General features: G+C 41.6%; 1 protein-coding gene across 7 annotated transcripts; it reads right to left on the minus strand.

Moving 5' to 3' along the window:
- Positions 1 to 63: 63 nt before the first annotated feature.
- On the minus strand, positions 64 to 21326 carry SLC26A8 (solute carrier family 26 member 8). 7 transcript variants are annotated; one of them, XR_006181721.1, is made up of 22 exons: positions 21192 to 21326; positions 19444 to 19676; positions 16844 to 16983; positions 16378 to 16494; positions 15438 to 15613; positions 14763 to 14927; positions 13941 to 14090; positions 12848 to 12930; positions 12323 to 12470; positions 11306 to 11419; positions 9922 to 9999; positions 9097 to 9192; positions 8608 to 8714; positions 8305 to 8374; positions 7410 to 7502; positions 7196 to 7330; positions 6327 to 6686; positions 5188 to 5242; positions 4879 to 5057; positions 3540 to 3799; positions 998 to 1078; positions 64 to 533 (listed from the first exon to the last, which is right to left on the minus strand). XR_006181721.1 is itself a non-coding variant. In XM_042888036.1 (20 exons), the coding sequence occupies exons 1-20, from the start codon at positions 21288 to 21290 to the stop codon at positions 3629 to 3631; spliced, it is 2769 nt and encodes a 922-aa protein (XP_042743970.1). In that variant the 5' UTR covers positions 21291 to 21326; the 3' UTR covers positions 1085 to 3628. The 7 variants fall into 7 exon arrangements, 5 of the variants coding, with proteins under 5 accessions (XP_042743970.1, XP_042743972.1, XP_042743973.1 ...); XR_006181720.1 differs by having other exon boundaries at positions 64 to 1078; XM_042888036.1 differs by lacking the exons at positions 64 to 533; positions 998 to 1078 and having other exon boundaries at positions 1085 to 3799.
- Between the last annotated feature and the right edge of the window lie 148 nt (positions 21327 to 21474).

The following is a 21474-nucleotide window of genomic DNA, read 5'->3' on the forward strand; positions in this document are numbered from 1 at the left end:
TCATCGTCGCAGTTGTGACGTCAGCAACTGACAGGCGCAGAACAATAACGCAGGCTCCGAAAGTAATAACGCCTCCTATTTATTTGCATGGACGCTCCAACACATACGGAGAGCACAATAACACTTTGATCGAGCAAATTCTCACCTGAAAGCGCTGTTTCTCATATAGTCATTGCCATTAGCTGAGCGCTTTTGCCAGTGACGAATAAGAGCTGTCCTGCCATGTCCATAAGAATCTGAACCGGCAGAGGTGACCCACTGACACCACTGCTGAGACGCCCCCGACTGCCACCCCGTGCTCACAGCCGCTGCTCAGCCTCCATAAACCTTCACCAAGCATCGATGAATGTCATTTGGTGCCATGTTTTCCGCATGGAGGAATTCAGTGACACGTCCTTGCTTCATTTGCACTTCCACATCACACACGTTTTGCCCCTCTGCTGCTACCTCATGCACGACAACAAAATGTAACAGGATACTGCAGAGAAGGTTCAACCTCTCCTGCCATACCATCAGCGTCTGCCTCTGGCATCCTGGCCCAACATAATAAAATAGCAGGTGTTACTTTTGGAGCTGCTCTTGTAGCTTTGGCATCAGAAATGTAGATTGGAGTAGCCATTATAGTCAGAGAAGAATTAAATACTAACACTCAATAATTATCACAAAAAGCAACGTGTCGGCTGCTAGGCTGCTGGGGAATTTTTTGCTGTGAGCACAGACCCAGTACTGGTCATAAAGACGTCGACGCGTTTCCCTTACAACTCCTGCCAGCTCTGTCAACAACTGTTTAACATCATGCGGCTCCCGCGCTGCCCGCACAGCTGCCGCACACCTCACAGCGCACGGCTCAGGGCACGACGGCCGCCCCGTGCAGCCGCGGCTCTGGTCCTGCTGGATGCCGGCAGAGGGAGCGCGACCCGTCCAGATCACTGTGGGCAGGCACCGCACAGCGCTGCCCGGGCATCAGATACAAATATTTGCAGGGAAAGGTGGGTACCTCTGTGTGCGATTTTGGAAGGCAGAAAAATCCTCGTGTGAGCTCTGGGGATGACAGGTTCCATTCCTCTGTCTGTTCCCCCTGCAAAGAGTTCTAAGTGAGATGCGATAGTACAAAATATGGCAATAATGTGACACGGAGAAGGATACACGCAGTCCCCGATTTCAGCCTTCCACAACCGCTGTGCTAGAAGTAGCACTGAGCTGGAGACTTCAAGCATGATGGAGCACGCTGCTCACATCCAACAGCAACCATATAAGAAAGTTCTTTCCTCAAAGGAGTATAAACACAGTATAAACAGACGACAAACACCGCTTCGAGTTCAGTATATTGGCTGCCTGTTCCTTTTGTGGGATCTATTGTCCTGTATTAGCACTGGGACTCCTGCAGCTGGTCCTATTAGTGCACGTTCACACCTCCTGTGGCCAATGCTGCACATCACACTTCAGTGAATTTGGCCCACAGAGGGGTTCTGAGCCAGCTCTAGGCCCAACTACAGTCAACTTCCCACAGCCAGCCTGGCACTCATTTTTAAAGCAGAACGAATGCCACCAAACGATGCCCATACACAACCAGTTTACCTGGTCCTTCCTCATAGCTTCCGCAGTGTGACACACTGCAGCCTGTTGCCTAAGAACTGCTCCTGCCACACTCTGTGCAGCTCCTGAGGTTTCTCTACCACCTTCTGTTTTCTGCAGCCATGTGTGTACCAAAGCAGTATGTCAATAAAATGCCAACAGGCAGGGCCGGCAGGCTGCACACACTTTGCATTTTGCGTGGTGATGTTCTGGGATCAGCACCCTCTAATTCAGCGCAGTGAGAAAGCTGCCTGGGACTCTGCAGCATGCCCTCCTAGGAAAATGTCATGGGTTTGTACTGGTTCAGAAGGGCATTAAAAAGATGCTGTCTGCACAAAACAGCTGTATTTGTTGCAACTAGATCAGGCGAGAACATCAAACTGCCTCCAAACACACTACTGCAGGCAGGCCTTTGAACTCTGACTTCAGAGGTACAGGTGGAGTCCTCAGCCATAAAGTACGTGCTCTGTCACTTCACTGCCTGTGTCCACGGATTTGTGCTTGGTGAATCACAGAAGCATTCTGTACGCATGCAGGAGCTGAGGCACTGTACAGCTGTATAGGAAAATGATCAGGTTTGTCTGAACTTCCTGTCAGCAAAGTATTTGTTTTGCAACAACAATGCTCATAATTTGAAAACTAACATGCTGACGTCCAAGCTGTCCCCTGGTGTTCCACTCTGCAGTCACATGGTAGGAAGGAAAAACACTGAACTCTGCCCAGTAAGCCAACAAAAAACTCAAGTCTTTGGTTTGTAGTGGAGACTTTCCATAGTGCCAACAGCTACGAATGCCATTTCACCTTAAATCAAGGCTGCCATAGCAGAGCCAACAGAATCTGGAAATGAGGACTATGATTTTCATGGGTTTTGTGCTACTCTGTTTTGAACAGAGCTGAGAGGAGCTTGGCATGAAGCCACTGTCCAAAACAATGCAGGGAAGCATATGTGGTTTGAAAATTACTCGATACCATTTGAGCTTTCAGTTTTCCTATCTTTCAATCCAAACGATATGAGGGCTCCAGCACTCAGTTTCCTCCACACTAAGTAACTTGGCACAGCTCACCAAAATCCTTTACCACTGTAGATCACACATACAGAACTGCAGCTTTACAGACAAATGCTGTCCCCTCATGTAAAATTAGTTTTACCTGTGACTCTCCACAAGGGCAGTCTGTGCCATGGAACAAATAAGGGCATGGCAGAGTCCTGTGACATACATTGCTGATGTAGTTGAACACCGCTGCTGTCAGTACAACCCTAGCTTAGGCTGATGCAGAAAATATGAGTAAGCTGATTTTTTTTTCCCTAAGCGTTACCTATATCTTAGTCTACAATTTTTTTCTGGCTCTTCAGAACAAAATAAATACATTCCTCCGTTCTTTACCATTTCAGTAAGAGACTGCAAAGAAAATGTAATTAAATTTTTTGTTTACTGGGATTTTGTTCTGGTAAATCTGGTAAACAGAAGAAATACTCATGTTATGTTAGTGCTGACAATATCAACTTCAGCAACTTGTTGAGCAGCAATAAGAAAATGCTTTCCTTTGAAGCTCACATCACTCTACACACTCTGAAGATAATGAATCTGCCTGCATGTAATCTATTCAGATATGGCAGATGAGTTTTACTTACTACCAATACATACATATAATAAATAATAATAAATAAATAATAAATAAATAAATACATAAAAAGTGCTCAGTTGAAGCATTTAAACCAACTTCTAAAGAATTTCAGAAAAGACGCACAAATCATTTGCTAGAATTCACCAAAACTAGGAATTCTCTTGTACATTGCTGAGAGTATCCCATCTACTTGAAAATAATTATCCAGGTGTTCCTTTTTGATAAGAACCACAGAATTACTGTAGGCATTAGTCAAGCTGTCTAAATATAAAAACAGGAGAAAAAAAAAAGAGCATCAAATACTGATAAGAATGACCACAACTGCTGCTTAACTGTACCTTTCTTCCTTCTACTGAAATCCCAATTCCCCAATAGTTGTAATCCACATGTTGCTGTTATACTTCCATTCCTTGTCCCACGCGAGGTCCTAGAAATTCAGTTGAAGGGACAGAGTTTCAAACTGCAGGTGAGAGCTTGACTCTGCTGCATTCTGGGCTGAGTATGAGTTATCTGATATTGGCTCTTCACGCAGGAGTTTGCTGTTAGGCTTCCTTGCAGAGAAGAAGCCTCCATTCTTCTCCATAAGCAAATTTATTTCCTGAAATGTACACAAACATTACTGTAGGCCAAGGGTGGCCAGTCTGCTGAGCCAGTCATGTTCCCATGCCAAGGCAAAATCATGTGAGCAGCCAGAGGGGCACACTGGCATGGGAGCACAGGGCAGGTCAGATACCCAGCTGCCAAGGAAATGAGCTGGCAGTGCTGACATCACCCCACTGCTGTGGGTCCCTTCTGCACACCCAGCCCAGCATGGTCTCAATGCACACTCCTGCGGAACCACTGTCACCTCCTGCATGGAAGCAGCTCACAGTCTGCCCTCCACATGCACTAAAGGGAAGGTGGTGAATATGAACTGTCACCTCCATTCTGTGAAGGCCTTTCTATGGGAGAGAGTATCAGGAAGGTCAATAACCTTGTGTTAGACTATTCTGTAGAGTGCTAAGATAAGAGAGGTAAAGAAGCAGAACAAAAGAAACCTGTTTCCTACAGATTTTGATAGTTGTGTTTTTTTCCTTCATTCTTCCCTTGTTCCTGGCAGCATGCAGAGAACGATTACCTAAGGTTGGGCTGTTTCCCAAGGAGGGGCAATTAATGGAATCTATGCAGAAGAAGAGCTTTTCCTGGAACTTGCAACTGTCTACCCTGTTCAAACTTGGCAGAGACATCTGGTGAGCTTAAAAAATTATTGCAGAGGACGACAGACAGAAAGATTATGTGCACACACTTCAGTTTGTTGGGAAATCAAGTCAGTGCTGTCCTTCACTTCTCCAACCTGCCCCAAGGAAGCTGGTGCAGTAACCTCTGGAAATAAAAACCTTGGAACTTCGGCTCTGCCCTGGCAGAGTCCTTGCCCGATGCAGGAAATGGAAACTGTCTAAAATACAACAGCAATTCCCTACTGCAAGACAGAGCTGGATTCCTTTCCAGTCTGAATGCAAAGTTGTCTTTCCCCAGTCAGGGACAACAGGACTCTGTCCATTGCGAACAACCAAACAACTGGAAAATTCAGAAGAACGTCTGCTCTGCCTTATTTCCTCATTCACATCACAAAACCCTTAAGTTACTGACAGAATCATTTAACAACAGGAATGCTTACATGTAAGCTAAATACTCTACCATCTCATCTTCAGCTTGTAGCTTTTCAGCATGCTCTTCTGCAGTAAGTTCTATCTCATCTGGCTTTTGATGCCTCGCCAAAGCAGCCAGCAGAGCATCGTGAAGAGTTAGAAAGAACACTTCTTTGGTGACACAGCTGTCAAAGAACTCGTTCTTCTCAAAGGCTGCTATCACAGAGGCTATAAAAAATGGGAGAAAATAAACAAAGCAGCAAAATTCATACCAAGCAGTAGAGCTATAACATTTCACTGCAGTTTAAAACTTATCCCCAATGGTAAGTCAATATTAATAAGCAAATGCTGTACTCACAATGGCAGCCAGCTATAAGGACTGTAATGCCGATATTGAAAAACATATGGAAGATCTGTGGAGAGAATTTGATATCAGCATAGAACAATTCTGCTTTACACAAATGCTCTAGAAGTTCAAACACAAATGGGAAAAGAACTCCATTGTATGATTTATCCCTGAAGAAAGTCCTTATTCCAGCCTCAAACCAAGATTCTTAGCTCAGAACTAAGTAGCCAAACTATCAAAATCTTCATAATGCTAAGTGTTACCTCTTCACTTGAACAAAAGATTCTCATAAATACGGGCTAACTCCAAACATTTCTATGTACACTGATGCCACACTCATGTATAAACAACTTTTTTTTTTTTTTTTTTTTAAAGCAGTAAAACTCATTATTTCAGAGAATTACAGAACTTCAGAATATGAAGCTGGAAGGAAAAGGAGATAAGTCCAGATTCCAACAGGGGAGTCACTTAATAGATGGCAAATAAATCTTTAAGGACATCAGCTCAGTCCACAGTTCCCAATAGGTTGTAGATCAAACAGAAATCTTTGAAGATGAGCTACAGACTTTGAGGGAGTTGAGTAAGAATCCATCTGTATCTGCCTGAGATGCACAGCTACATGAAATTTATTTTTGCTACATCTGTATCTCTATTGGCTAGGATCCCTGCTTGAAGACTAAAAACCTCAAGACATACATCAAGGAAAAGAATATAAAGGCATTCAGCAATACAAATAAAATAATTCTAAGAGAAGACAGGAGGGAATTGTGAAACTGACAGTTCTAAAAAAGAGGATTTTTTTTTAAGTGTCCAGCTAGAAGAAAAAAAGAAACAGCCAAAATTGAAAGAGCAAATTAGACCTTTTTATAAATATAGTTTATAGTATAGCTTTAGTTTACACAATTGTAGGACTGGAGATAATGGATGACAGGTTTTAGCTTGTCCTTTGTGTCGATAACAAGGCTTTTGTTCTTGAAAAAGTGGCCTTATGGGAAGCTGCCAATTTCTGAAAATAGTGCACTTGAATGGGTCAACTGGAATATGCTCAATGGAACATATCTGGCCACGCACTGGGCAGCGTGGGCTAACAAGAAACATGTGACACTGGGTAAACTTTAGGTTTCACATTTACACACAGTTAGGTTGCTTACCTGTCGTAGTAAGTCTGAACCTTGCAAATCCACAAACTGGACCATACTGAAGTCCAAAATAATGGTGTGAACCGGACTTGGCAAATGTACTGGCTGTTCTTCCTGATCTAATTGTGCTGAGGTATTACCTACTGCAGAGCTCGGTGAAACACCAGCTTGTTTCCCTTCGTCCTCATTTTTTCCAGCCTGAAGTTGTGTTTTAATGCCTGGAGACGCAGACTGCGCATTAGCTGCTCCCAGCAAGAGCATCCCACAGTTCTGTCTAACTCCGTACTCTGACCAACGTACCAAGTTAACTGAAGATGACGTGGAATTACTGTCTACATGATATGACTTCACCAGTTTCTGTGTATATGGTATCTAATATGGAAAATGGAGAGGAGTACATCAGTGGTTAGAAGTAGTAGGCCCAGGGAGTAGGTTATTTTTTTCCAGTAAATAAGCACTGTAAATTGCGTGATCTCTCTTCTCTCATGGTAAAAACACATCTGAAGTAACTCTAAATACAGCAGAAAGCCACAAGAGTATGCAAAGTAGCAAGTGACTTAGCCAAGCTTCAGGTATGGTTAGCAGTGTGCCTTCAGCTGCTGGCTGGTACCAGTGGTACCCAACTTCCACACCAGGTACGTCAAATATTTCTACTGCTCGTTAATTCACCCAGTACGGTGAGCTCCTATTGCTTTATCACATACAGCCTGTATGAAGAAAAACGATTCTATTTGCTTAACTTTAATCAGTAATTATATGTATATATGTATGCTATATATAAGCATTTATAGCCTTTTAAATTCCAGCAAGTTAAGACACTGTGCACGGTGACAGAAATAGGCACCTCAGACAGATTAGATAAATATACTTCTAAAGCTTACCCGAGGTGGTGGTAAGGGTGGATCACAGACACAAGAGCATTTAAAATCTTTGCTTTCCACTGAAATGTCAGACAGATTAGCTGAAACTAAGGCCCTAATTTCATTTGGATTTAGAGGCACTGTTTTCATGTCCATCTGAAAGACAAAAATATTTTTACTACAGGGATAATACTCGCTTTTAGAAGCTTTATCTAGCTGAAAAAGTGGCATTTACCTTGTGTAACAAGTAATTTTTGAAGCTATTCATATTTGCAAAAGAAATGGAAGAACAGCACTGAAAGATTTTGACACCATCAATCTCCATTGCCTTCAAAACAAAAGTTGGATCTGTGAGAGTTGTACTTCGTAGGAACAATTTTTCCCCACCTAACCCTCTATGCAGTAGACTGCAAGGTGATGTTCTAAGGACAAAGTAACACTGCTGACCACACTGCATGCTGGTAGGAGCACTGGCAGCACGGACTAATAATGTACTCATCTGGAAACATCAATCAGTTCTTCCTGTTTTAAAGACCTCCAGCAGATCTATCACTGATGACAGTCGGCTGGTATAACCATCCAAATTCGATCCATAGTTTTATATTATATCTAATGCTCTTTGCAGAAAACATACATTACATCACTCTTGTATTTCTAACCTTGTCCTCATTTGATTTCTGCAAATCCATCAGCATAGCTTTGGGAATGTACTCAGGTGGCAAAGCTCTTTACTACTGAATTACCCAATTTTGTATGGTTCTGTCTTCTCAACAGTGTATTACAAAGGCCCGTGCCCTACTTTACATCCCATCACTGTAAGAATCAGCAAGTCAGTCTGGCAGACAGTTACTGAAAATGTGTTGTGTGGACACAACCAGACTGAGAAAAGCAGGTAAAACACCAAACAGTTCCGTAAATGTCAGCAATGTGGCTTCCACCACTGGGACAGCACTGACTGACACAGGGAGCTCCATGGGGCACAATCTGAATCACTTCACACTACAGATATTTAAGCATTCTTCAGTTTGAAAGTTTTGAACCAAGTGAACCGAATGCTCATTCCCGAATGCACTTAAGGGAAGAAGCTAGATTACAGAGAGGTGGAACATTTGTTTTTTGTTTCCTCTTACGGCTCTGCAGATGGATAAACTTCTATAAATATTCGTGTTTGGAATCTGTCCCAGCTCCACCATCTTCATTCTGAAACAAGATGTTTATTAGATTCACACATAAAGCAGAGGAAAAAAAAAGCTACATTCCCAAAACCTTGATCTCCATTTCTAAAGTTACTGCTTTGGGACAGTAATAGACAGATTCCAGGATGACCTGACCAAAGTGTTTACAAGCACGAAACTACTTTCACATTGTTGTATGTGCAGCTATCTCTAAAACATCAACTCTAGTGAGTATTTTGCTCTAGGAGTTACAAGTACCTGTGTGTCCTGATGCTGATTATGAAGAATGCAATTGCCAGGGCGATCAGTAAACCAATATCAAGACCAAGACAAAGCACTGCAGCAAAAGTTCCAAGCCAAATAGCCTTTGATCAAGAGACAGAGAAAAAGATATAAAATGACCTCCAACTCAGCTCCAGTATTTGCAAATTAAAGAGACTAAAAAGAAAAAAGAAAAAAAAAAAAAAAAAGAGCTAGAAATGGTAATAGTTGAAAAGCCTAGCTGGCACCTTTCAGCCACCCAGTCCTGAAAACAGTCACACAGAAAGATCACAGGAAAGAAGTGCAGGACCTCAAAACACATTAACTCCGCTGCAGTGACTGACAATTTACTGTCCTTAGCCCTGCATTTGCAGATACACAGTGGCAATACACGTACCTCCACAATTCTGGCCCGCTCTAAAAGAACAAAGAAAAGTATTTCTTCCTTTAAACACATTCCAGTCACTGTTTTTTTATGCCACTTACTAAATGATACTTATCCTTTCTCCACAGGGTAGGAATGTCCAGAAGTTTTTCAAGAAAAGGTAGCATGTTAAATACTACAATAGCAGCCAGCACGCTCTGTGCAAATAAGAAAAAAATGCATGTTATTTATTGCATCTGAGATTTATTGCACACACAACATGATAAGGAACAGATATCCAAGACAAACTGCTTAAAATTTAGATCTTATTTATGTATTTTTTATAAGTAAGTATAGCAGTTGTCAGACCTGCAAACCAACCTATCTTATGTGATTTCACAATTACTTCTGCCAATGCAACTGGACTTTCTCTTGAAATGCTTTGTGTGGTTTCTATTGCAGAGCTCTTCAGTGAATCCCTGTGCCTCCTGCAGCACCATGACAAATGACAACACTATCTACAGAATGGAGCTGCTGTATCAATGAATGGTTTTAATTAGCATGGGCAGTTCATTTACAGATTTGGGAAGTTGCTTGACACCATTTGTTGAAAAAGCACACCTTAGCAACAAAAAATGGGAAACCAAAAGTGAAATACAACATTTAAATCACAGATCTTGGCAGTAAACTTTCAATTCACTTCTAGCCAAGGAATTTTAGTTTGTGCTGAACAGTCAGATATGGGAGAGGGTATGGGAGAAAGTATTAATTTCCTAATACTTGACCATGCTGAAATTTAGGAGAATTTAAAGTCATTGTTTTGGTTTAGTCTATCCCTTGAAACAATGAAATGTAGAGAAAGTTACAACCCCAACTGTTAGGATAATCTTCACGTTATGCTTTAAAAGTAAGTAGGCTGCTACCATAACTATTACAAGTTCACTTACATTAGGTATCATCTGGAAAAAGTGTCCTAGTTTCAATGCAATCACCAGCATTATAGATGCTCCCATCAGTGCTGCTATCTGAACAGAGATACTTTATTAGAGAGGCCTTTCAGAACCGATTCCTAGTCTTCTCTAAGCAAACACGGTACAGTGCTTGTAACACCATCTAATAGAAAAAGCAATCAGGAGACAAAGTCCACGGGTGTCTTGTAATGGGCAATATGGATTCCAGAATGCTCATGTCAAAAGGCTTCTGTAGACACAAATTTGTCCTAAATGGGCTATTCTTATGTACAACAACACAGGATTTTGATTTGATAGTTTAATTTGAAAAAGAAGATATTTCTCTTGCAAGTCAGCCTTAAGAACGCCATCCGAAATCCAGGAAGAAAACTCTCTAACCCCAATGTGGTCTTAGAAAGCAGCGTTCCTTTATTCCTCATGATACGCACTGTGCGACTTGACAAACAAGGAAGCTCTCTCAGAGTTCAGGTTCTACATTTAAACAGTTAAGACACCCACATGCAGTACACTGGCACAATATTCATTCTTTCCCAAGGATGTATTAACATATGCTAATGTCCCTTTGGGCCTGCTCAGTGGTATCTAGAGTAGTCAAGTGCTCACCTACTTCTTTCCTGCTTTCCACCATCAGCTTCATCGCTGAGACCTTTGACTCCACCTTCAGCTGCTTTTCCCCACTTTGGAAAATTTCCATTGCTTATTGGGCCTAGGGAGCCACTATTAAAACAATATATGTGGAATCCAAGAAAAATGTCCCTGCACCTCCTGGGTGCAAACAATAAAAGTATTCTATTGTGTGCCCATTATTGAGGAAAACAAAACTGCTCACCCACTAAATTTGAAATTGAAAGTTTTAGAACTACTGAACTATCACTTATGGATTACTTTTGACGAACTAATATATTGACTCTTATACTAATGTACTAATCCACATTGCTAAACAAACCAGCCTATATCAGGCACAAATGTTTTATTAAATCAAGTTACTTCTACGATGCAGTGAAGCATGTACAAATACTCATAAGAAGTATGTTAGAATCTTCCTAAAAATAAATAATTTTTAGAAATAATTTTAAAAAAAGATTAAGGTCATAACGTCCAGTACTAAAAAGTGCAAAACAATTTTCAATTCTGGGCATATTCACTAAAATACAGTTTACATGGTATGAACGCATCTTATTCTCTCCACAGAATTCTGGCTTCCTTAAACGCACATCATGTCCTTAATATCCTACAATTACAGTGCATAGCATAGAGAGCACAAATTCATGCTGCATGGGAATATAACTTTACTTCTCACAAACTGCTTGGATGAAATGTCAGCCTATACTCAGTCTAGAATGATTTTAGCCCGGCTCACCTGGGTTCTTCCACCCGCCTTCTCTTGGATGACAGTTCCAGAAATAGCACAGCTGACAGCAAAGCTTCTGAAAAATGAACTGCAAATATTGCAAAGCCCCACAGCTATTAGTTCCTGTAAAAAAGAAACAGGAGGAAGTAGAGAGAACCCAAAATTAATGACTTACCTAAATAGAAGTGGCTTAAAAAGAAGTACCTCTGCTCACACTTGCTGGCTGTTCAGCTCAGAAAACTTTCTGAAAACAAAGACTCTCATGGTTAAATTTCTCTCAAAAGCCACAAAGTTTTCACAGTTGAGAATCTCATGGACCCAAAAGTCAAGTTCCTGTTTACAAAGTAATCCACAAAGAACTCAAAACTTCCAAGCTAATGCACAGTATATCTCAGTATACAGTATAATAGAGCTGACACAAGAACTCAATGGAAAAGACATTCTCTTTGTACTTATCCTCAAAGGCTACAGGAAGCCAGGGCAGCTTTCTGGATTAATTCCTTTCTAATGAAGACTCAAAGCCATCACAACAAGTTAAACAGGGTACTGCAAACCAGTTAGTGCTTACTCAATCTAGCACACTGGAAACTAACAGCTTCAGCTTAAAAGGCTCTCAGAGCAATCAGCCTAGGCTGAGAATTCACTAAGTTGACAGACACACATAGACAAGAACTACAGCTGTTCTGGCCATTTACAATTAGAGCTATTATATTTGTGTGCTATTCTAAGTCCCACAGATTCAGGATAGCAGTGGCCCCCAGGGATCAGTAGCAGCAGTGTGTATGAACCCCTGGAGCTACACTAAGGCCTCTTGGTCAGTATGGTCACTGGACATATTTTGCCTTCACATATAGATGGCATCTGTCCTTCCACAGAGAATCAACAATAACAAGTTGATACAAAACAATCAGCTGGCATCACTCGTTCTCTGCTTGCATTTTTACCACTACCAGGTAACTAGTGGCTTTACTAAGCTGAATTCAGTTTGCTTCTTGGCCTAAGAAGTATGTGTAGCTCTGTTCTCACCTGACTGCTGGAAATGCTGTAGTTATGAAGCAAAGCATACTTCTCTCCAATAAAAACAAGAAGGAAGCAGCTTACAATAGCAAGGGAGAAAGCATGCAAGATGATCTTGCTCAGGTTTGATAAATCTGGCAGTGTAGGAGGTAGAAACCTACAAGATCAGAGAACAGAAAGGTTTAAACCTGCTCTGGGATCTGTGCAGTCTATACCATACCCAGGAACAACATCAGAGGCATCTTCCGCCACCCCACGGGAGATGTCCTGAATTTGTAAGGGTGTGCTTCCACCTCACAAAAAACACAAATTCCTTCCCTCTGTGCGCTAATAAAATCTGAATCTAATAAAGAAAACTGTAGTTCAAATTCTGCATATGCTCTGAAACGAGGAGATCCCAAAGCTCTCTTGAACAGTTATTCCTATAACTGTGCTTCCTGGTAAAAATCTGCCTATGTCAAATTTCAAGAACAGACTGAAACACCTCTTTCGTGTCTCAAAAGTATAACCTCACTAACAGCAGAAATAACTAACCTCTGAGGAATCATACTGAGCACAGCACTGCTAGATTCAGCGTGAAGATGAATACAATTGGCAATAATGGTAGTTGTGATGATCTGGGAAAGAAAACAAGAATACCACAGATTATAAGCATTTGCACCTGAACTGCACACAGCAAATCTGTGGAACAGATTCAGTAAGATTCTGTGAAACAGAAACAGCAAGGACAGTTACTCCTGCAGGAGGATTTGAAGGACCTAAGCACGCATTTTATTCAGTGTATAAGCACCACAGCATTCGGAAGTAATGTATTTTTGTGGGGTTTTATCAGTATATTATACAAATACTTCCTATTTGCTAATGTCTACAGTGTAGTAACATCTGATAAATTCTATGCAAAATGTGGACTTTTCTTCTTATTCCAATTTTCCCATTAGCTGTCTGTGTTGCTGTGCTGTCACAGGCTTTGTCCCACAGGCCACTGTTAGATAAGTGGCAAATGGCTTCAAGTCCAGCATCAGCAAGGTTTTCCTTAAGAAAGGTGTTCCTTAGAAAAAGAAGCTATCATCTCTTAGACTCCTAGACTGTCTGCAAAAGTCAGAAATTTCATTTCAATAGAAAAAGTTTTGATTAAAAAAAAAAAAAGTCAACTCTTCCATTTTCTAGGAAAGAAAAACATCAGGAGAAAACAGCAGCAACAAATATTACTGAATTTACAGTAAGACCTGCCTTTGAATGTAACAAAATTGAATATCTCCTTCCAGCAATTCCAGACCAAAAAAAACATAACTCAATCAGAACTCCGAACCTTCAAGTCCACAGTTCTACTACCATCATAATAAAGATTAAAAAGATAAAAAATAAAAAAAATCAGTCTGGAACATGGTGGTTTCACCTCTACACAATGCTGTTTATTCATGCAGCAGTTCACCGTGATTTGTGCCCATGGCTTTCTGTAGGCAGAGATTCCTTATTTCCACAGTAGCAGGGGAAAAACTTAGGAAGTTCTCCGGTGAAAGACGCCTCAAAGCTCAGCGACAAAGGCTGCTTATGGCATTCAGAGCCGGAACGCAGACAAGCAACTCCTGAACTGCTCAAATATCACTACAGCATCGAGAACACTCACCAAGAGAAGCTCCATTGGAAATGCAACAGGACTATGAAGATACGTTATCCGGATAGCTTTACTGATTTGTAGCATGGCCATGCTAAGCAAAAATAGCAGTATGCTGGTGGCATTAGACTTTGGGAGAGCCAGGAAATAATAGAACGCATTCTGAAAAGGAATCATCATAGAGAAGATCAGAGGCAGATACTGCAAGTATTTTTACATTCTAGAAGGTTGAGACCTGTTGCCCTCACACTTTAACTTATCCTTTACTGCTACGACAGTACCTTCAGCGGGAAGAAAGTTGCTAAGAGCAAAACAGTATTTTAAATGGCCTGTTGAGAAAGACAGCCACAAGTAACTCAGATCTAGTTCAATCACTCTTACCTCCTCTACACCACCTTTCTCTCTAGTTGTCTGTCTTTTCTTAAGAAAATTAGGAAGACTTATTTTTAACTTATCTTTAGCTAGGAGTCTGCTGCATCTTTGTCAGATATGTCATAGATACTGTATGCCCAACAGTTAGCCCACAATGATCCATGGAGGAAAAACATACCTCTTTCCCTAACCTTTGCTCCAGAATGATTACAGACATGCTGAAAATGATAAAGCTACGTAAGTAATTAAAAATACTCCCTTTTCCTCTTGCATGTCATGCAAAAATATCCATTCATCATTCAAGACAACAGAAAGACAATGTAACCACAGCTGAGACCTGCAGAAATATCCCTTAGCAACTGACATATTGAAATTGCCTTCAATTTTTGTTACTGTTCTCTTCTTTATCCCACAGGAAGCAAGCATTTATTTATTTTTTTCACTAATAATGAATTTACTCACATAAAAAATGTCTCGAGAGCCCTTATGGATGTCAAGCACAATGTCAAAGATAAAAGTGAACTGTGATACAATGACAAGCAATGCTGCTGCAGAGAGGTAAGCATCAATGAGAGCCTTTGGCAAGTATGCTGTTACAGACTTCAGGCAGAAGCAGCCTAGCAGTAACTGTATGGAACAAACAAGAAGTGAGGTGCAATATAATTATCTATGTCTAACCTGCCTTTCTTGTTCCCACATTTGAAAAGCACGACTTTTCACTGCCATACTTGATGGATAGTTATTTGAAAAGCTATATTCATTATGCACAATTAAGAAGGATGCTGCCAAACTAAAATAGGAACACTTCAGATCAAGTGTGTGTGGTCATGCAGGACTACCTAAGGGTCTTCATGTTGGAGAACTGGTCGAAAAAAGAACAAAACAGTTGGCCAATAAAATACAAAAGTAATTTACTTCACGTACTGCTAAATTAATCAAGGACACACAAATCTGAACCTATCCCATTTTTTCAGACATCATGAGAAGAGACCTTCATGTTCCATTTTCTACAACGTATGTATTCAAGTGTGCTGAGCTTAGAACTTGTGAGAACACACAAGCAGTCTCACTTCTTACATTTGTACAAAGATAAACATAAGGACACATCAGTAAGGACATAACAGTTTCATCTTCTACCTGAATTACGCCAGTCATAAATGTCACTGACGCAGTGAGTGCCAAGGTCTCCACGTAACCTTTCAAAAGTGTAGGGTCTGAAAAATTGACCAGTGAACTGTTAAAGGACAACGTTTTGTTGAGATCAAGGGACTTGAGAATATTTTTCACCACTAGATTTAGGATGCTGAATGAACCTGAAAACAATAGAACAGAGTAGAGAGAATGTAACTGCATGAGGTGTTGCAACAAGGATTTATCTTAAAACTACACATCCATCTCTATGCCCCACCATCAAATGTGCTGTATGAGACAATTTATTTTCATTCATTCCATTTTTACTGTTTCTGAATAAGCACCAAAAGCTTCAAAAGTTCCCTCTGAAAATTTCAGACTCCTACAATTTTACAGGCGAAGTCTTTGCTTGGTCAGATGCACAAAAGAAAAAAGATTTTAATGTAAAGCACAAAAATGAATGCACTACAATGAACTGCCAGAAAGTCCAAGAAATACGGTTTGTCTGAGAAAGAGCTGCCAAGTTATCTACGAGGCCAGAACTCCACAGATCCACTTTTACAATGATGATAAGGGCCTTCTCACATAATAATCTAGTTTCTGAACAAATTAAGAACGCAAAACCACCAACAGTTCAGTCATGGCAAGGAACTGCACGACCCCTGGAGAAAACCAGGAGCTAAGTGGGAAGCAGCTCGATCTGGCCCTCTGCTTTATGCAGGAGACACTTCCATGATGCACTAGCTGCCCCCTTTGCACTGCTGTCTGTGACAAAGGAGCTGTGGCAGTCTCTGCCCTCAGGGGCAGAGGTGGAGCAATGAATCGAGAATCTGGAAGTCTGGATGCTCCCCTAAACAACGCCTGCACATGAGATGCTTTTTGAAGCAGCACTGAACACAATCTCTAAGTCCTGTAGAAACATTTTGCAAAGCAGAATAAAACTCACCAATTGAGATGTGATGTGAACTTCCAAATACAACGTACAGCACTGAGCAGCAGAATGCAGAAAGGAAGCCATTGATTGTTGGTAGAGGTAAGCCAGCCAGCCAAACTCCTAACAGCCCTAGAAAGCAAAAATCTAACAGATTTTGCAGGGTGGATTTTAAAGATTGCTATTTTTCCCGCAATACAGGAAAATGCTGCTGTTAGCATATATTTATATACTTAAATTAGAGGGAAGCTTTATGAAAAAAGGCAGTGTCTTGTCCTCAAAATTACACTATGTAACATTTGATTACAGAATATGTTTTCTTGCAAGTATGGAAATTAATAAGTTAATGATTTAAGGAATTTGTGAATTAAAATTCCCACATAATTCAGATGACATCTGAAGGAACAGGGTAACACACACATTATGAAAAGGATAATGTACAAAAGGAAGCAAGAGTGCTTTTTCTTTTCTCTCTGCCTACCTTGAGGAACCTGAACCAACCCAACATTTAGGCCTGCATGGAGGTCCTTCAAGATCCACTCTCTGAACTGATAGGAAAAAAGCCAACTCAGGATAGGGAACCTCTTGTATATAATCTTTTTGAAACTTTCCCAGGAGAACCTGAAAAGAATCAGATAAGATAAGCTGTGTGTAAAGTTCTTCATGACCACCGTGTCTGCAGCCCTCTTGCATGACCTCATACTCTGCAGGAATAGAAGCCACATTGCTACTCTCAGATCTCTGCAGGCACTGAATACTCTGAACCTGCTTTGCCTTCTGCAGATCCAGCTGGTGCACAACACGAGTCCCATACAGGCACCCCTGTGCCTTTGCATTCCTTTCAGATGAATCGCGAATACTTTGTATGCCATTCATATGATACCCTGTCAGCACCAGAGCATGCAGCACTGAATGCATCAATTACTTGACCTCATTAACACACTGCAGAAAATCAGGAGACAGCATTTTCATACCTGCTATCCTAATCTAGAAGAAAAACATACAGCTGCTACATCTGGAGGGCAAAAAAAAAAAAAAAAAAAAAAAAAGAGACAAGCCTATTGCATCTCCGAAAAAAGCAGTCAAATGTTTGCTGTATTATACTTAACATGGCAATGCAAGCAAGACTTGACCTAGATGATTTTTCTGCCCAAATGTCTTTGGATCAATATTTCCAGCAGGTAAACTCTGAGTAGCCCTAAAGCCCTGTGCTCCCCCTTCCCTTTTTCAATCCCCTGACCACAGCGGTGATCTTCTACTCACAAACCAAAGATACACAGTGCAGTATCTGCCCAATTTTTCTGGCAACCCTGAATAGTGGCTGGGGAGACTGAGCCCCAATTAGCATTACAGAGTCCAGTCCCTTTCCATCATTTGATTGTCTGAGGTGATTACATGCTGGGATGACCAGTGAATACAAAATAGAGAACAGAGAAAATATACGAGATAGGGAAGTAGAAAAGAAACAGAGAAAAGAGTATGAGGAAGCTAGAAAGACACCAGTCTTAAATGGGGAATTGAGGGAGGGCATAAAGATTTTCTGATAAAGCAGCAAGTGCAGTGATAAAGATTCCAATAATATTAGCCATGACTTTAAAGCAAAATTCTCCCATTGACCTCTGCACAACACTTATTTCATTGCATCAGGAATTTGTGAGTGGCAGTCTTAACTCTAGATCACATATCATAATTATACACAATTCAAGCCTTTCTGTTAATTTTGTTCCTCTGACTCCAATCTCCTTTAGCACCAGAAAAAAAAACCCTAATGTACAGTCCAAAGGATCTCACAATTGCAGAAATTAATCAACAATGAGTCTTCAAAGTGAAATGAAAAACTAGAACGCACAGTAGTAACTAAAACTCTAGCTCCACTTGCCTTCACTTATTACCAGGAAATTCCTTTGCAACAGTGCCAGTAAAACAGGATCCATGGTTTTAGGCTGTAGTCACACTCATTGCTGAGCTGGTGTTAAGAGCTAGTTACACAAAAGAGAGAGGTCTGGCTCTTCTGTGCTGCTTTTCCTTCTGTGTCCTGTCCCATTTGGCAGCAGCAAGCTGTTAGATTAGTTCACCACACCTTGTGGAACCTCACCCATAGCTAGACTTGAGTCTCAAGGCATATCACTGTCCCAAAATAACAGTCTGAGTTTCAGTATACCTTCAGAATACATGCTGAAACAAAGCTTAGAGAAATGATGAATCAGATTTTTTAATTTACTTTTCTTATGAGGACTTTGTAGTGTAGGCTCAGCCATAACCACTGGCAGTCCACTCCACGTCCAAAGAGATTCATTTGGAAAACCAAAAGCATTCATGGTCAAACAAAACTAAAAGGGAAGCTGATGAAAGGGATTCATATTTTTGATGATATTTCCCTTGCTGGAAGAACACCAGGAATTTTCCTAAGTCATCAACAAAGACTGCCTTCTACTGAGCCTGCAGGGCTCCTCTGGCAGAAGATATGCTTCTGTCCCTAGGATAATGCCCAAAAGAGAATTTTGGCAGATGGGAAAATCAGGCTGTGGAAACATTAATACTGTATAGGCAGTACTATTTGCATCACCCATTCTCCTCAGAGATTGCAGAACATAGCTCCAAAATAATGCAAAAGCAATTCAGCCAATCTTATCCATACCATTATGCAACCTTCCATGTCCCCAGCTAAGAAGGAACAGAAAACAGCTCTTGAAATTTAAGAAACACAAGTAACAAAAGGCAGAAATCAGAAAAAATGCAAGTGAAAGCTTGTGTCTGACAGCTGGACTGAGGGAAGCACTGGAGGGGCTGCAAATATTAACAACTTCTCCTTAAAATGTATATATCCCTCACACTATCTTGAAGTGAACAAACACTCCTACAGATTGCTAAACTGGGGGCTAGTGGAGTGCTGTTCTTGTATACTTCACTGCAAGTTTCTCCAACTGGTTGTTCTGCTTCAGTTATCAATCAATACAATTCAGCACTTTAATTACAAGCTGCAGGAAGATATTAGCATCTTTCCAGATTTGGGCTGGAAGAGCCTCCTTAGTTTGTGTTTTTTTTTTTTTACACCTGTCAAATTCCCAGCATACAGCTCACCTGCAACGCAGCTGTGTCTTCTTTTCAGCGATTTGTGGCTCTCCACCAAAGGTGGAAGGTAGGTTTCTTTCCAAGAATGCTTGTACATGTTCCTCAGTCCACATTTCTCTTTGGACTCTGTAAAATGCCGGTTGCTGCCTGGTACGGACTGTATCATTGTCTAGTTCCATATTTTCTTTTTGATGAGGAATATCAAATACTGGAGACAACAGTAGACAAGGTGACTGAAATACCTATTAAAACCAAAACCAATAACAAGTATATGACATATGTCCACCCCAGCATAGCTCCTGTGAAGCCAACAGCTACAGCAAGGATAAGCAAGGCTCTGCAGACTAAAATCCTTGGAAGGATGCTGCTGTTAGGATCGAGCAAACTGCCAGAACATTGAGTCCTTCTGGAATTTGTCTTGATTCTGCTCTGTAGGAAAGACCAGCATGGATGCCCTCCATTATGGGATCCCCAAAGTGGGTCTGTGTTAAAGGAAGAAAATACATTGTGTCTCCATAAACCTATCACAACTGAGAAACAGTTTGAACTCTCCTTGTTTCCAGTGCTGGAAAAAAAAAAAAAGGCTTAGATTGCCATCCAAATCAGAGGCCATACCATGCCACAATTTGAAGTAAAAAATTGGTATCTGATACCATTCAGATTTTTAAATGCCCCAAAACTTTCACTCACATTCCTCAGCATTTAAACATCAGGAAGATCTGAATTCAACCACTCCTGCTCTGATTAGGTAAGATGTAAGCTCCCAAAGTGATTATTGAGTAAGAAGTCCAGTGAAAGAACAGATGTAAACTGAAGTTCTCATACTGACAGCTGAGGCAGAAAAAAAATTCAAATCCAGAGTTATCAACTGAAAGTGCAAAGATTACATAGGAGAAAGGCTGTGCCATGTGGAAAGGCAGTTTTGACAGGAAAAAAAAAAAGAAGGAAAATGAGAAGCATAAAAGGCAGTAAGTGAGCAGACAGTCTAGTCAAAATGTAATGTAAGTACCAAAACCTGGGGAAAAAAAAAAAAAAAAAAAAAAAAAAAGTTTTCTCCTCATTTTTTGTTTCCTGAATTGTCAAGATCTGATTGCACAGGTCTGGTGTTTTGCACCTCTGAGATATGCTGCTTCTGACAGAGCAACAGGGACCCCAGCACCCTGGAGGCATTCCCACCAACACACACACCCCAGCCACTCCAAAGCACAGCCAGCAGCAGGCACACCTCAGGCACGCTCCATTCCTATGGCATGTTTTCTCCCTCCTTTTAAAAAGGAGATACACAAAGGTCTTCCAGAAAAGTTTAAGAGACATTTTGTTCATTAGCTCTGCATGCTCAGTACAAGTCGCTGTTTGAGCACAATCCCTTTTTTTCAAGGTAAAGTAACACAACAAAGAAAGCTAAAAAGAAGCTCGAGTTTGCAAACTGAAGTCCAGGCAGACAGGGATACAGCAGCACCAGCACAGCTCCCTGCACCTCCACAGTCCTGGAGACCCCCAGGGAACGGAGCACTCTAGTAAACCGTCTTAGGCTCACAGGAGCAGCACTGCGGGCACCTGAGAACACCTCGGCCTCGCTGAAGGCCCTGGCAGGTCAGCGTGGCCTGCTGCCTTAGGTCAGCGTTCTCATAGATTTTCATATTTTGCCTAAAGCACGCCTTCGAGGAGACAAAAGCCGGCCTCAGGAAAACGCCACACACGGGCTGTGCCGCCTTAATTTTAGCCGGCGTGGGCAGAAACACCTCACAGCATCGCACCCTTCGTAACACCGAACGCAGCGACCACGCAGCCCGCCTTTCCCCGCTCTCGCGAGAGCTTCCCCACCCCCGCTCCGCATCGCCTCCATATTGGGGCATCTCTGCCTGCGGCGCCTCAACTCTCGCGAGAGCGGCCGGACCGAACCAGAGGGCCTCGGCGGGGAGCGGGGAGGCGGTGCGGCCGGCCCGGTCCAGCCCGAGCTGCGCCGCTGGGGGGCGGGTCGGGGCCTCGTCTTTCCCGTCCTACCTGCGGCGGAGTGGCTCCCCGCGGCCCTCCCTATCG

The sequence above is a fragment of the Lagopus leucura genome, unplaced genomic scaffold (assembly GCF_019238085.1).
Source record: "Lagopus leucura isolate 7727_CA_CO unplaced genomic scaffold, USGS_WTPT01 Super-Scaffold_100136, whole genome shotgun sequence".
NCBI lineage: Eukaryota > Metazoa > Chordata > Aves > Galliformes > Phasianidae > Lagopus > Lagopus leucura.